The sequence below is a fragment of the Prionailurus bengalensis genome, chromosome A3, assembly GCF_016509475.1.
Source record: "Prionailurus bengalensis isolate Pbe53 chromosome A3, Fcat_Pben_1.1_paternal_pri, whole genome shotgun sequence".
In the NCBI taxonomy this organism is placed as follows: domain Eukaryota; kingdom Metazoa; phylum Chordata; class Mammalia; order Carnivora; family Felidae; genus Prionailurus; species Prionailurus bengalensis.
The window spans coordinates 101,160,447-101,176,678 of record NC_057354.1 but is presented as its reverse complement, the minus strand read 5'-3'; the positions used below and the strand labels follow the sequence as shown (position 1 = coordinate 101,176,678).

General features: G+C 40.7%; 1 protein-coding gene across 3 annotated transcripts in view; it reads right to left on the bottom strand.

The window, feature by feature from the left end:
• Positions 1 to 15,833, bottom strand: part of KDM3A (lysine demethylase 3A) — a 53,483-nt gene extending 37,650 nt beyond the window's left edge. For 2 of the 3 annotated variants that reach the window (XM_043603913.1, XM_043603915.1), the window contains exons 1-8: positions 15,630 to 15,833; positions 14,795 to 15,010; positions 8,070 to 8,225; positions 6,844 to 6,954; positions 3,600 to 3,702; positions 2,772 to 2,896; positions 2,443 to 2,515; positions 2,244 to 2,332 (exon numbers count right to left, since the gene is read on the bottom strand). In XM_043603913.1, the coding sequence (XP_043459848.1) occupies positions 2,244 to 2,332; positions 2,443 to 2,515; positions 2,772 to 2,896; positions 3,600 to 3,702; positions 6,844 to 6,954; positions 8,070 to 8,225; positions 14,795 to 14,980 (843 nt within the window). In that variant the 5' untranslated portion in view covers positions 14,981 to 15,010; positions 15,630 to 15,833. Of the gene's footprint in view, positions 1 to 2,243; positions 2,333 to 2,442; positions 2,516 to 2,771; positions 2,897 to 3,599; positions 3,703 to 6,843; positions 6,955 to 8,069; positions 8,226 to 14,794; positions 15,011 to 15,333; positions 15,424 to 15,629 lie in introns of those variants that run through there. The other variant, XM_043603914.1, reaches the window with a different exon arrangement.
• Between the last annotated feature and the right edge of the window lie 399 nt (positions 15,834 to 16,232).

The following is a 16,232-nucleotide window of genomic DNA, read 5'->3' as shown; positions in this document are numbered from 1 at the left end:
ATACGGAAAAATATTCACAACACCCTGGAAAGGAATCAAGGAGGCTACAAAACGCTATGGTTTTTAGTTTGCTTTGTTTTGTTTAAAGGCCTCCATGATTATACAGGAAAAATGAAAAACAAAAAACAGTAGAAGGACAGGTATTCCAAAATGTGAACAAGTGACATTTCTTTAGCGTTTTTCTGGGCTAACTAAATATTTTTAAATAACTTTTTTTTAATGTGAGAATCTTCATTTGACAAATAAATGCAGTATGAGGGGGAGAAAAAGTGTTACAATAAAAATAATAAAAAGCCAATACCCATCTCCAGCCAAATCTATCATCCCAATTTCCTTTAAAATGAGAATTTGACTAGTACAAAGTTTAAGAGCTGAAACAGACATTTTTAAAACATCAAATTTAGTTTTTCAATTTAGATGCAGAAATTAAGCTCAAATAGGTTATGGGAACTTATCTCCTAGCCAACGTTCAGGCTTTTTTCAAAAATAGCCTGTACTGTGCCCAACAATCAGTTCAGCAGCACACAAACCTACTGAGCTGGACAAAATGCTAACAGAGATCAAAAAGACATGCTTCCTGCCCTTGAACAGTAGGAGTCAGGCAGACAGGATCACTTATAGACATATATGTTACCACATTTTACAGGTGTCTCCTTGAAGGCTATACATCTACTTGCTCACCTATCTGTCCCATCACTGATAAACCTGACATTGTTCAGAACTGGCACCTTCTTCCACAGGAGTTCCCTACTGACCCCAGTCCTCTGCCTGCACCCCAGGCTGATTCTTCAATGATCTGTCAGGATGCCATTTCCTATTCTCTGGCCTCTCCTCAACACAACATCATGTGGTTCTCCTTTTCATCTCACCAACTATTTATACTGATGTATTCTCCATGTCAGGCTACACCCAATCAACTTCTCCAAACTGGCCTTTATTACCTCTGGGACCCAAGACTGCTAATAACCTCACAGGTTCTACTCTGTTTCTCTCTCAGCTGCTGATACTGTGGATTACTCGACAATATCCTCTGTGAGCTTAACTCTAAGATATAATAATCACTCCCTACTACATTACTTCCCCCTTGTAAACTTAAAAGCAAAAATGAAAGTAGTAATACTAATTTCCAATAATTACCTCTTCATTGTTTCCTCAACAACCTAAAGTCAGGCCTATACACTTGGAAGGAAGACAATATTATATACCTTGGTTTACAAAGTTTTTGGTCAAGTGTCAAAGTTCCTATTGCCTGCTCACAGGCTTAAGACTCAGGAAAGGCAATCATCCTAGCCACTCAGATTCTTAAATTTTTTTGTGTAGCACAGCACTTGCTTTGGTTCTACTTGATCTTGTTGTAGTCCACTGGGCCCCGATACAGAACCCTGGATGCATTAACTGACTCTGGCCCACTGTCATGCCATTTCTTCTTGCCTTACTCCTGCAGACCCCAAAGTTCCCTCTAAAGTGCTGCCAACAATCTTAATACCAACTTGGTCCATTTTCAAAATCTAAGCTCCAGCCTGGAGCAGAGCATCACAAAGGTGTTTTTGTCCCTGTAACATGAGTGCATTTGGATACACAGCTGTGTAAGCTTTTACCTAAGCTGTAAAAAAGTTATGTGTATTGTAATAGGTCCTAAGGATTCAACTCACCTCAAAGACAAACAGTCTTAAGTTTCTTGATCTAAATCCTTACTATTTCAGAATAGAATTAAATCCAGTACTTGAACTCACAGTGGCATTCATACAAGCCTATACTTTTCTGGGCAGAAATTTGTTATGGCAAACCAACACTTCCTTTAAAAATCTAGCATGTCTGTTTAACCAATCATAAATTACCAATCAAACCTATTACTGAGGAGGGAGGAGTCCTATTTCAACACCTACTCAGAATTCTAAGGTTCCTCCCCTTCTCTCATGCCAGGCCTTCTTCCAATTTGATACACACAACTCAGCTTACCCTCAAAAACACTCCTTATGGATGAAAACTGTCAAATCTATTGAGCATTTTCAGCAAATATCAAAAAATAATACACGTTTTACACAAAAAATAGTTAACCAGAAACTTATATTATCTCCATCTGCTTGAGTGTAGAAATTATGGCCAAGATCTGGAACCAGCAAAGAAGAGCAGACAACACAGTGCAGAACAGCACAGAAGAAAGCTTTATAACCACCAAACAAACTGGCCACGCACCATTAGAGTTCAGGAAACTTTGACACAAGTGACAAACATAAGGTTACCTCAGAGCAAGATTTTGCTTGTTTGGAAACTAGGCTTCCATTATTCTCAGAAGACTTGCGTTTTACGGCTCCAAGTTTTGTGGAATTACCTAAAATATTTAAAAATAAGTAAGTTGGCTTCCCTGTTTCTCTTAACATGGAAAGGAGAAAGAGGAAAGGTCAGAAGGAGAATAAAGGCTTTAATCAAACAGTATCTTACCACATGTCCCAAAGTTATCATGCACAACTTCAACATGAATCAGTGATGGATCAACAATTTTCAGTGCTGGAATCTTAAAAATAAATAAAACAAAGATACTGCAACTTAAAAATGCTCAGAAACATACCAGAAATTAGTTCTGTTAACATACAAGAAGAGCTTCTTACAAATAATTTCTTTTAAAAACAATCATGATATTTCTCTTTCTACTCTAATATTTTAATACAAAGATAATAAAACTATTTAACTCCTATAAGATATTATAATTCTTTTTTAGAATTATCTTTCTCTGTCAGGTTATCTTACATGCAATTAGCATCCTCTTTTACCTCCTCACAGTTGACTTGCAGAGTTTTTGATGCTGGGTTTCCGTTTACAATTGTTGCAGAAAACCACTGAGTCGATGGGTCCAAGCTATAAATTTTTACTTCTGAACCAACTAAGTTTTTGTCACCTGAAAAAAAAAAAATCCTTAGAGCAATCTGCATTATCTCCCAACACACCAACATCCAAGATAATCTTTTCTCAAGTCTTTAAAAAAAAGCAGGAGACAAAAACAGTAAAAGATACTGCTATAAACACGAGAAGACAGACATTTCAGAAAAGCTAGGACAAATTTTTAATTTTATTTTAAACTTTTTATTCCCTTTTCCTATTAATTTACCTAAAAGTGGCAATATACTTATTCTACCATTTGTATGAGACCAAGCAGAATCCAGGTAACTCACTGAACCCAAACTTACTTTCCTGTGCAGAGTTTTAGGGGATCCAAATTCAGGAACCCCAACAGAACTGCCTAAACAGAACTTAAAAAACTGTAAAACTGACCAGGAAACTCAGTAACAGTATATGGGAAGATCAGGATTTCCACATTCATGTTTCATCAATTTTATAAGACTGAAATTTCAAACATATCAAATTCCATGTCAAAATACACCTGAGCTTTTTTAATACCTACTTTACTAGTTTTCACATAAGCCCTGAGCTTTCCAAATTTCAGAGGCTTTTGGATATATGAAGTCCTTCAATCATCTAGTTGATGAAGAAACCAATTACTAAAAAATTAGAAATTTCAATGAATGAGGACTAAAATGTAGCTTCTTACAAACTAATTATTTGTCAACTCCTGAACTGTCATCAACAGATAATCTATATACCTTGTAAAAGATGGCTTTCATCCAAATGTTTCACAATCAAAGCTTGAAATTCTTTACTGACATTCTGATTATCCATAAGGGAAAGTCGAAGATTGTTTACATCCTGAAAAATGGAAGATTTTAAGGTAACAAGAAGTGTTAAATTCCAGTGGATATTTCAATCAGCTTAATGTTTAAGTACTGTCAGTAGCCATTTGATGGCACCAAACCACTGCAACTCCAATGAACTGAAACGGTCAAATAGTAGGAATCCATCAAATGATCACAGGTATAGGGAGACTAAAGTGAAGTCACCCCAAGCTAAGAGCATGACAAATACTAAGGAGTGGCTCAAAGCATAATTTTAAGTATGACACAACTTTGACTATGGAAAATATAATAAACTAGATGGTCAATCCAAGGATTTCCTAGGGGCAAAAGACACACACATAGAAACACACGGATATGTAGAGTCAATTTGCTGAAATTGTTTTTAACAAATCACCACACAGATTGATTTAACCCAACTAAAATTCCAAATGCATTTTTGTTTACAAATGGTAAAGGGAGGTATGGGAGAAACAAAATCTGAATGAATAGCATTAAGTTTTCAGCAAGCCAGTTTTGAAACACTCAATTCTTGGCAGCAGCTCCATTTTGGGCGCTATTCCACAGTCTTCTGGCTTTGTGTGCACACTAAGTTATGATAAATGTATACAGAAAATGTCAATACAAATAACCTGCTGAACACAAACTATACAGCACAGAAGCTCTTCTAATATCAGGGCTTCACACTTTTCTAACACTGAAATGGATACACAGTGGCCAAAATTAGTTCATCCATTCCTCCCACTGGGAAAACTAACTAGTCTTTTAGAGAGGCCATGCTGGAAAAATGCATTTCTTAAGCCAAATAACATTAGACTTAACCTAGGGTCTTCAGAAGAGCTCAACATTAATTATCAGAATGAACCATTTACGGTTGGTTTTTTTTTTTTTTTCCCCTCATGCTGCTGCAGTTTCAAAAAAAAAAAAATGTAAATGTGTGCTCCAATTCTTATTAAGAGATAAAATGCACATTACTAGGGACAGTCACAAATGGCTCTTAAACAAGGTAGAATAATTCTACTCTGCCCAGGAAAGTGTTAGTGCCAGATGACTAACCTGGGTATTTTGTCTTCTTACCCACAGATAAATAAGTCAAATTCAATCCAAAAAACAGACCTTAAGTTTCAATTCCAACTTCTATATATGCCAAATGATTTTCAGGTTCTCTGTGTATTATATAGGGCAAGCATTGTACTGCAGTAATCACATCTCCCAACACAGTTTCATACAGTAGCAACTGGATGTAACTACCCACATCTACAAGAGAATGCCCTGAAGCACTAAGCTTGGGCCACTATTATCACCAGTAAAAGTCAAGAGCACACATCATAATCTACCTCAATTAATATTACTAGTAATATTCACAATGATAGCCATGGTGTACCTTCCTGAGAATAAAAACTCACTGATCTAGATTTTGCTTTTTCCATCTTAAGAAACAAAATTATGAGTTCTGCTTTGACTAAAAAGCTTGGATATACAAAAGATGCAAAACACAACTGTCCAGAAAACAATGCTGAGAAGTAAAAACTACTCTATCACTAAGTAAAGCAAGATACCCAAAGCCCCTCCTGTATGTTCCTTGGTCCTTAAGAGCAAGGCATTCTTCCTTTTAAGGCAGATAAAACATCGACATGGCTATCTGAACATCACGAAGGTAACCTGCATCTGAAGTTAACTTAAGCAAAAGCACCTTTTTTTGTTCTGTTTAATCACTGTAAAATAAGGTTCAGAATGTGGACCTTGTTTTCACTCACCTTCAGGATACAGAAATGAGACTTTAGTGAGAAAGCCCGTGCTTTGGGTTTTCCAACACAGGCACATCAATGGCAATGACCATTGACCCTGTCTTTTAACAACAGTTCACAGAAACAAGTCAGGTCACCAAATGGATGTGGATAAAGGGGACTGTTTCATAAATGACCTCTAAAAGACAAATGATATGACATGACCAACTCTATTCCCAAGGTAGTAATCTGGAAATAATCTGTATGTTCTTTCCCCCTCTCTGCGAACATTTTCATGAGGAAAATAATCACATATAAGCAAGACCCAAGAGCCTAAATGTTGTGAAGAAAAGGGTGGGGGTTTTGCAAGCTAGTTGGAAAGAACACACATGCATGCGCTCTCAATTCTCATTATTCATTGTAATTATGTTTATTAAGTCCACACAAACACTGGAATAGTGAATAGTGAACCACTGCTCCTAGTGGAAAGATAAGGTTAGGTTCCTTTGAGCCTCTGGGCCACAATTTCATCAACCGACCTATATATATAACCTTGTTTTATGTGTGTGTGTGTGTGTGCGTGTGTGTGTGCTCACATGCGCGTGCTAGAAAAACACATTATTTAATATGTTACTGCATTATTAACTTAGAAATCACAGCCAACAGCATTATAACTCATGGCTGAATAAAACTTCTCTAACAAATGTATTTCTTCCCTAAGACACATCACAGCCTTCTTGCACTTAGGAAGACTAGACAGTACTTCAGCACTATAGTTGGTGTAGTAAAACCACCAAAAAAAAAAAAAAAAAAGCATAAAAATTCAGCACTAATTAGACCTCAGGAAGGATACTTGTTTACAGTATAAGAGATGAAACAAGAAAGCAGAACATCACTTTATTCAACCTCAGTTGGGAACATTTGTCAGGCAACTCAAATTTTTTGCCACCCTGCCAATGTCTGATGACCATGAAAGTGCCGAAGTACTGATCTGAATGTTACAAATATATTTTAGCAAGTAGACAACTTCCCAGATAATACAGGATACATAAAATAACAACTGCCATATATGGATATATATTCGTGTGTGTGTGTGTGTGTGTGTGTGTGTATATATGAATGAGAGCCAATCTTTTTAAAATTATTTTTGTATCACCTAGGTGTTTCCATACATATGCGCGCATGTGCGCACACGCGCGCGCGTACACACACACTCCAACCATAGTTTCTCTGTCCTTCCAAGACCAAATGGATAGCACCAACTGAATGGCTAACACTGAGGGATGATGTCTAACAACTAACTGCTGGGATGGGTCCTTTTCTGTTAGATAGGTGTTCGAATTAGAGCAATCAACATCAATATTTTAGTTCTCATCTTAAAAGACTCTGTATTTCCATCTTGAGAGTTTAATATTGTTTTTATGTTTTACCTGTATAGGCTTCAGGAGGTCTTTAGAAAGAAATACTCTTTGTTGATCTCCCAGAAAGCGAATAGAGGTTATGGATCCCAAACCAGCTTTGTCCAACAGAGACTTGTACACCTATAGCAAAACAAAAGAAAATGTTTTGGCATCACAACTGCTATCAGCATAACTCTGAAAATGGGGACTAGCAATTTTCCACACATACAGAAAGAGATAAAACCATTAAGTTTTTTTTATTTACTGCCACTAACCCAATAACGACTATTTATGCAACCATAATATCACATAATTTTTATCCAAAAGTCAATCATTTAAACCAGATACACATTTGGGACTCATTAACATAGAAGTCTGGGTCCAAAGACATACAGCTTCTCTAAAATTTATGCAAAAAATTGTGTGTATACATTTTTCTAAGGATATAGAACCATGTTTTTAGCCAATTCTTAATAGCTGGGGTGGAAAAATACAAAGACAAAATACAACTTTAACCAAAACCCTACATTACTCAAAAACCTCCAGTAGCTAGCTGTTCTCACCTACAGACAAAATCTTAACTTTGCTAACACAGCAGACTTGGCTCTTCACAATCTGGTCAGCCTTTCAGTCACCTTCCTGGCCTTTCCAACTGTCTAAATCTGACCCTTCCACCATTAAGCCCTATGTCTCACAAAACCTGAACTGTCTTCTCCAGACCCTGTGATCACACTCGTATTCCAACTACACCAGATTTATGATATGGAAATGGTACTGACTACCAGTACCTTCAGAGCCAAAGAATATTATGACTCAGTGAGAACCTTAGGGATCATGAGGCCAAGACTGGCAACTCTCTACAGGAGCCAGGCAACAGCCCGATTTTAAGGTATACTCTCCCCATTTCATAAGCAGACAACTAATTCAGATTTTCTTAAAACACTATGAGGGTCAAGCCAAACAGATCTGTATGTCCATATACAACTGCTGATTTCTGACTTCTGACCTAGACATTACTCATGTGACCATCCCCATTTTTCAAGTGAAGAAATAGAGCTGAGAAAGTCAAGGGCCTAGACTTCCAGAATTCCTCGCAGCGGGGCTGACAGGAGATCCCAGATGCTCTTCTAACTCTCCTACGCTGTCATGTTTCTGCACTATTATTCTCCAGACGCCAAATATAGGCACTACATATCCATTTCCCTTGTTTCACACATAACCAATACCCTCTTCTCATAAGCCCAAGTTCTACTCACTATTGCAGGCCACTGAACAACTCGTTCAGAAATTTCAGGAGACTTTCGTTCAGCCAAAACCAAGTTATGTTCTACTAAAAATGCTCTCCTTAGAAGGCTGTAGACTTCTATCCATCTTCTCTTCCTCCAAGATTCCCCGTCAAACTCTACGCACACCTAGACAAACAGAAGTAAAAAAAAAAAAAAAAAAAAAAAAAAAAATCAGATTTGATTAACAAAAATAAACACGAAAAACGCCGACTTTGAATTATGCCATTATTCTACTTGAATCTTTAATCTGAATATCTGAGTGTTTGCTGTCCTTCTTTCCCACTCTTACTTCCCTTCGCAGTCCACATAAACCAGTCCGACATGTTAATCTAACCATCAAGCTCTAGCTCCCAAATCACTTTGGGAAGCAGCAGCCAAGGGTTTTGGAGGCCAATCTCTGCCCCCAAAGTAACTTCTAGGAAGCCCATACATACAACAAAAACCCTCCATGTGGAAAGTTTTTACACATGTTAGACATCAGAACTTTAAGAACCAAAAGAAAGAAATTTGAAACCCTAAAAAAAGTACTTACTGCAGGTCATTGTAATTCTAAATTGACGCTGCTTGTGGACCTAAGATGAGCCCCCCCCCCCCAACCCATTCACCATAATCCACAACTTGCTTTTCAATCCCTTTGGTATTCACAGGATTTAACACTAGGCCTAGTAGAGAGCATATCCTCAATATCCCTTTCAGTTGAATAAACTGGGAGTTTGGAGTCAAAGACTACTTTGCTAAATATAGAAGCAAATAGTTGATAAATTGACCCCAGAGTTAAACTTCCTCAATATGTGGTGTAAAAATCACTTTTTAAAATTTGATTTAAAATCCCCTCTCCTACTAAAGCAGCCTCTTGTTTTTGGTTTCAAAGAACTAGTTAATAAACATGCCAACTCTGTTCATAAGTTCACAGATAATCATATCTCCCTTTTCAACTTTTAATCAAAAAAAAAAAATTTAGTTAACTTCCATTCATCTGTCAGAACCCGATTAAAAAAATCCTTTCCTCCAAGAAGCCTTACCTTACCTTCAAAGAGCCTCCTCCACCCCTCAGAAGAGAGTTCCCTTGTTCACTGCACTCAAAGCCCTATACTTTTCCTTCCTAACACTTACCCACACTTTGAATTATTTACTTGTGGCTGACTGACTGACATAAATCCTAATATGTCAAAGTCTGCATCTGTTTTTACTTAACTGTTGTATTTCACTGGTATCCAGTCCCCAGTCAGTACTCAAATACTTGTTGAATGAATAAATGTCTCTCTGAATTGGGCTCTTACCTTCTGTTTACTCTAAACCACTTAGCAGGCAGGACATTCCCAACTGGTATTCCACTATAGCCCCAATCCTAAACCTTCTCCAGTTTCATGGCCTTAGAATATCAATCTTTAAAAATCAATGAAATTTAAAATCCATCCTATCCTCCTCCCCCAACAGTAAAATCTGCATCCCTAACTTCCCAGGCAACTTCTCCTGAGAAGATGCATATCTTCTTGGCATGGCAGACTTTTAATCTTGCAGTTATCACAGAATACATCCAAATGTGTGAACACCTACTATGTGCCAAGGCCCTGTGTGTGTACTCTCTCTTTGGTTCTACCCACCCCATCCATCACTATACCCAATCAAATGGTCCTTCACAGAGCTGTTCAGAGACTGCTCATCTTCCTGCCTCCCCAGCCACCAGAATCCAGGTCCTCTGATAGCTCCCCTAAATTGGATAGTCTTTCTGCCCCACATCACATCAACTCCAAACCCAAACTAGCTTTAGATGGCAGAGTTTTCCCATCAATGTGTAAGAGGAATGAGCATATATAAACTACAGCGCCAGAGAAATCTGGGTTTGAATCCCAGCTATGTTGAAGCTTTCTTAGAATGATTTTACTTGCATAAAATAAGATACATAGTATTACAAAGAAAACCAATTAACCTGCCTGGCAGGTTAGGAACCCTTACTAAAATCTAAGCTCTTTGAAACTGGTTTTGCTAGCTTCAAAATGAAAGTGCTAACATCTACCCATCACTGAACTTTAATATAGATTTTTAAGACAATGTATGTAAAGCATCTGCCACGGAGACTAGGTAGCCTTAAAAGCTCCATGGGAATTCAAATCTTAATTTATCAAGGTATCAGTTCACTTAGTAGTGGTGGAAAGATCTTAAATATGATTATCCGGTATCTATTCAGCAAAAAACTAAGAAACAAAGACAAAAAAAAGTAAAGGATTAAGATACTCAGTGGCTTCCCAAAACTTAAGCAACATCACAATTCTTATCCAACCACCACCTATAAAGCTTACAATCAACCTTAACCCAAAATTTAGACAGGGCCCCTCCTAATTTTTGACTAATTAAAAAATTAAGTTTAGCTCCTTAAAAAATAACTTACTTTGTGATTTTGGAGTGTTAGGTTACATGGTCAAAAATTCATATTAACTTTAGTTTAAAAGGTGACTTAAAATATAATGAAACCAGTAAGTTGTGAGCTCTTTTCAACATTTTTTCAAAAGTTCCTTCTCATAACCACATATACCTTTCATTTGTGCCTTGAAGCTTGAGGTTCTCTACATAAGGGACCTTCTACCACCAAAGCCTCCTAAGCAAAAATTTATATAAAAAGACATACCAATAAAAATTCAAATTCGGGGGGAACTAAAGTGACTTGACCAAGCTTCTGCAAACTTATCGACATAACTAGTTATTTATATTGTTATTCCCCCATGTTCTTTTGGTCCACAAAGGAGATGTTATTTATGCTATCTGATTCCAAAAGCCAAAAAGAGGCCTATCAGTACTCACTACAAATCATTAACAAATTTGCTCTTCTTTTAATTATGACATTTTGTAAATGTGTGCCTTATTCGTCTATTAAATATCTGGACCAGAAACTGGACTATTTCAAACTAATTATTTCAAGTTAATTTTTCCCCAACAGAAAATCTCTTTATATCTAATCAAGCTAATCTCACCTGAGTATATGATTCAGAAAACCATCAGAAAGGCCAAGTGAAATATTTCTAAGTTAACGGTAGGTACTATACAGAATGGCATGGTTTATAGGCAAGTTTTGACATATCTATTCTACGCCCAGCACTACAATGCAGAATACCACTTATTTCACTACTCCACAAATTAGAAAATTATTTCATTACGCTTCTGATTAGGTCTTCTTACACCTAAATATAATACTTGTCTAAAATCTCAGAGTCTAGGGGCGCCTCGGTGGTTCAGTCAGTTAAGCGTCTGACTTCGGCTCAGGTCACGACCTCACAGTTCATGAGTTTGAGCCCTGTGTCCAGCTCTGCACTGACAGCTCAGAGCCTGGAGCCTGCTTCAGATTCAGTGTCGTCTTCTCTCTCTGCTCCTCCCCTGCTGGTGTTCTCTCTCAAAAATAAATAAATAAGCGTTTAAAATCCCAGTCTAGCGCTCAATTATGGGGGATAAACAGATTTTATTACACTGCTAGGACTTTCTCATTTTACATGGTTTGACTGGCAGCAGAATCTATCAACATGCAAATTCCAACTGTATGTAAGGATGAAAAGGCTAGACACTGGTCAAAGCACCCAACTGCCAAAAAGGTTTAACAGCAGGAAATAGTATATGGAGATGGCAAGTACTACTCATCTGCTAAGGATATCCCGAAGGACTAAGAGCAGAAGACTCAAGGATAAGGTAAGTTCAAAGGAAGGAAAAGACCTAGACAGACAAGTTGGGGAAGGAGGCCATTCCCAACATGCATAATGAACAAACCCAAAGCCACCTGTAGAAAGAGTAGTATAAAAAGAGGTTCTTATAACCACACCTAATAAAGATTTGTTGTTATTCCAGAGAAAGAGAATGCCATTGCTCCATTAGTACATTTCTAAAGCTGCTTTTCAGTGTAGAATAGTTTTGATTCCTTCCATATATTCAAATATTTCAGCAAATATTACATGCCAAGCGAGCTAAGTGCTAAGGATAGCAAAATAAAGTGCTTTAATCTCACTCTATTAACTGCCTAGTGTTTAAGATCTAGAGACAAACTTGGTCAAGTTATTTAACTTCTTCAAGCCTCAATTTCTAACACTAAAAAATGTGGTTTACCATCTAGGATATTTGTGAGGATTCAATTAGGTGCCACATACTAAATATTTACTCCTTGTTATGTCTTCACTTTGACTCTATATAATCAACAACTAGACATAATGTACCCAAGTGACTTTGTTATAAAGTCTCTCTCTAGGTGAAACAAAGTTAACAAGCCTTGGCTTTATCATCATCCTCAACTAACAGCAAATCAGTCTAGACAAACTATTTCTACCGATGCCAAAACAGTTGCATACTACTTGAATCTTATTCATTTATATACATTTTAGCCCCCAGTCCCATTCCACCGCCCCCCCCCCCACCAAAACCCAGGATCCTTAAGCCCAAGTGTAAGCATGGTCATAGCTACTTACTAGTTCCTGCCTGTGTTTCCCCAGCACAATTTGGTTCCAGTGTTCTGACATTCTGTGTTTGCTAATACAATATGCCCTTAAACTTAAGCCATCTGCTACTCAATTAAGGAACATAATGATGAATTATGACTAGATAAAAAAAAAATCACAGAATTTGTACCTTACATTAAAGCTGAATTACGAAGTCTGCAGGTAAAGCAAAAATCAAATATAGTTAAAACTGTTCTTGAAATTAAAATCCCTGTTTATCCTCAGGTGAGGCACTTTAGTGCAATGGAAAAGACACAGCCAAACCTAGATTCAAATCCTCCCTCCATCATTTAGTAGCTAACTATGCAAATCTGGACAAGACTCCTTTCCCCAATCTACTTTCTCATTCTGAAAATGAAGATATTACCACCACCTCAAAGATTTGGGGTGGCAGGAAGGTGGGAGATTAAAAAGAACACATAAAAATGACCTCCTGGATTGCCTTCTTAATCCAACAGGTCTATAATTGGGTCCTGTGGGGGAAGGGAACACCTAGTCTGTCATCATCTGCCAAAAAACTAAGGACTTAAATCAAATCTTGTTTCCATTCAAATCAGATAAAAACAAATGCACTAGAGAACATTTTACCTGGCAAGTGAAATAAACCACAACAACTATGACTGAAATCTGGTACACAAAGCCCACTTTATGGAAAAAGGTTATTAGCCTAAAGCAAATAGGTTGGCCATCCTTGTGCCACTCTACTTTCTTTCTATAAACAGCAAAACCCAGTTTGCTAGGAGTAATGAAAAGGAGGAGAAAAAACAAACTCCACAGTGTCTGAAAGAGTCCTTTGGTGGCACAGGGAACATAATGGTAAAGAGGGTGGGCTCAGGTATCAAAACTTCCTGGGTTAGAACACAGGCTATGCCAATTTCTATGTGACCTCTGTGACTTAATCTTCCCCAGCCCTGATATTTTTGTCAGTAAAACGGGGCAGTATTAGTACCTACTCCCACAGAGCTGCTGTAAGGATTAATCAGATCACGGCTATGAAGTGTTCAGCATGATGCCTGGCACGTGGCTAAGTGCTCAACAGTCATCCATTTCAACATGAAGCCAAGGCACCCTGGAAGCTTTAAAATACAGAACCACACACACATCCAACAACCCTCTGCAGACTAAAACTGGCTTGCACAGGTACGGTCGCCTTAAAGTGTTCAAATGAACGGTGTGTCCGAAATCAACATGTATTCAGCTGCTGATGCTAAAACCTGCTTCCCAATTTGAACATCGTTCTCAAGAAAAAGCAGTGACGACCAAGTGAAGATACTGAAACACACCCACTACCCAGGGTGGAAATCTCTCGTCTTCTAACAAGCTTCCTTCAAGTTGCCACCACTTTGGAGTCTTTGTTAGGGACCTTTCTCCAGTTATTTTTGCACAAAGGAGTCTTTGTTGGTGGAATGGCTTCTTTACTGGTTGTTCCCAGACAATCCTTTGCCACCAATACTTCTACAAGGGAGTATAGTCAAAATTCAACTCTTTTTGAAATGATCTAACTGAAAAAGATTCTGAGCGTCGTTCTGATTAAAAGTCACTGTCCACACTTGTTCTCCTTTCTCTCCCTCCCCGCGAACACCGAAGTGTGCTTCTAAGCCATTCCTCTGACACACCATATAAGGGGTGGCTCCACCCCCGCCCTCCATATACGGTCATAGCCCACACCTACCTACAAACTCATCAGAGGACCAGGAACCCACTTCCACTCTGACCCGCCATATACGGGCAAGTACCCACCCTAACATGCCAAACAGAACTAAGCTCCTCCCTCTTCACTCACACTTCATTTCCAACACGGCTAAAAGTTTAGCAAGTTGGGCGAAGAAATTAGGAGGAGCACACCAAAAAATCCACCCGAAAGCACTAGCCCTCAATTCCTAATGATTCCTAACGTCACCTACCTGGCGAATCCAATATTACCCATGCTCCCCCTTCGGAGAAACACTCCTACGGTCCTAGCAGGGCACGGGCGCGGGCAATAACGAAGCATGTCTGAGCAACCCCAAGGCCGTCATTAAACACGGGCAACTGGAGGCCAAACACACCTCGGCTCTACACGACCAATTTCAAAGACTTTCAAGGTCTAGTCTTCTGCACCTTCAGATCAGATGCCAACTTGCTGGTCGCCCTTTGCTGAAAAGGGGAGTGGGGCCGCTGGCTGTCTCGTTACCAAGGTAACTACAAAACGTCCGACAGCTGAGGCCCGGGAGCTGGCTTTACCTTCAGATCCTTCTTGGTAACGTCGGTGTGGGAGACGGCTCGAATGGTCCCAGAGAGCCAGGGCCACTCGGCGACGCGCTCCACGTCCCAGCTGTCGTGGCCGCCGTCGCTGCCGTCGGCGGCGGACAGACTGAGGAATCGCTTCCCCACCAATACTGGCCAACTTTCTCCGAGCGTGAGCACCATGGTTTCCACGCCTGCAGGAAGGGCTCCTCCCTGCAAAAATACAAAAACAAAATGCAACGGGGGCTGTCGGTGGGAGGGGGCCGGGAAGAGAGGACGCGGGGGAAGCGAGGGCGGAGGGAGGGAGCCTAACCGCGCTCGAAAAGACGAGACCCCAGACGGCGGCGGCCGGTAGGTACCAGGCAAGACCCCAACACCCGGGCTCTACACCCGCGTCCTCCCCCGCCCCCCGGATCCCTCCCCCGCCGCAAACACGGGCCCAAGCGCCGCGTGACCCTCATTCTCCCAAGTTTCGCTTTTCCAAAACCTTAAACCTAAACGCAGACAGAGTGAGGGGAGAATTATTTGCAGCTTACGCGGATTTTAAAGTGTTCGCCCCCCCCCACCCACCCACCCCGGGGAAGAAAAGGCCCGAAGGAAGGGCCCGTCCCGGGCGGCCGTGTCCCCGCCCCGGGCGGCCCCGCGGGAGGGGCGAGCCCGCGGTTCCGCACTTGCCCCGCCGCCCCGCCCCGACACCGCGCTTTCCCGGCCGCGGACCCCCGGGCGTCCGTTGTCCCGGCGTGCGCCGCGGCGCGGGGGCGGCAGGGCCGCGGGCTCCGCGCCTTCATCTTTCTTCCTCCTCTCCCCTCAGCCGAGGCCGCGGCGCTCTTACCCCGCCTCCTGCCTCCCTGAGTCACCAGCGGCGGCCGCCGTTTCCAGCCGCCCAGCTCTAGCTCTGACTTGGTTCAAGAGCTCTCACAAGACACGCACAGCCTCTCGGAGCCGCCCCCTCGGAGCCGCTGCCGCCGCTCATTGGCCTAGTTCGAGGAGCTGGGCGAGGCTCGTGGGTAAACAGCCCGCCGCCATTGGCCGGCCTGGCGCAGGCGGGGCGAGAGAAAAAAACAATTCCTTGGCTGCCTCCTCCCTCTCCCCTCCCCCTTCCGACTCCCGGACGACCCCCATTAGGTTAAAGTACACAGAGCGTAAGCGAGAGATCCCTCCGCCACAGCCATTCTTTCCATTTGTTGCCCACGGGATGCAAAAAAGTCCCGCGAAATCGCTTATCAACTTTAGGGGCCAGAGAAAAATTGCAGTGGTGCATTGATAAGACTGAATGACAAGCCCCAGGGCTGTAGGTGCCTATTGGATTGCTCTTCAATTGCGTAGGATGTCGACGGAAGGTGGACTTTCCACTTGGCGGAAGAATCTCACAGGAAAGGGGTGAGGGCGGTGCAGAGTCAGCGGGGGAGGGAAGGGACGGGAACGTGCGGTTTCA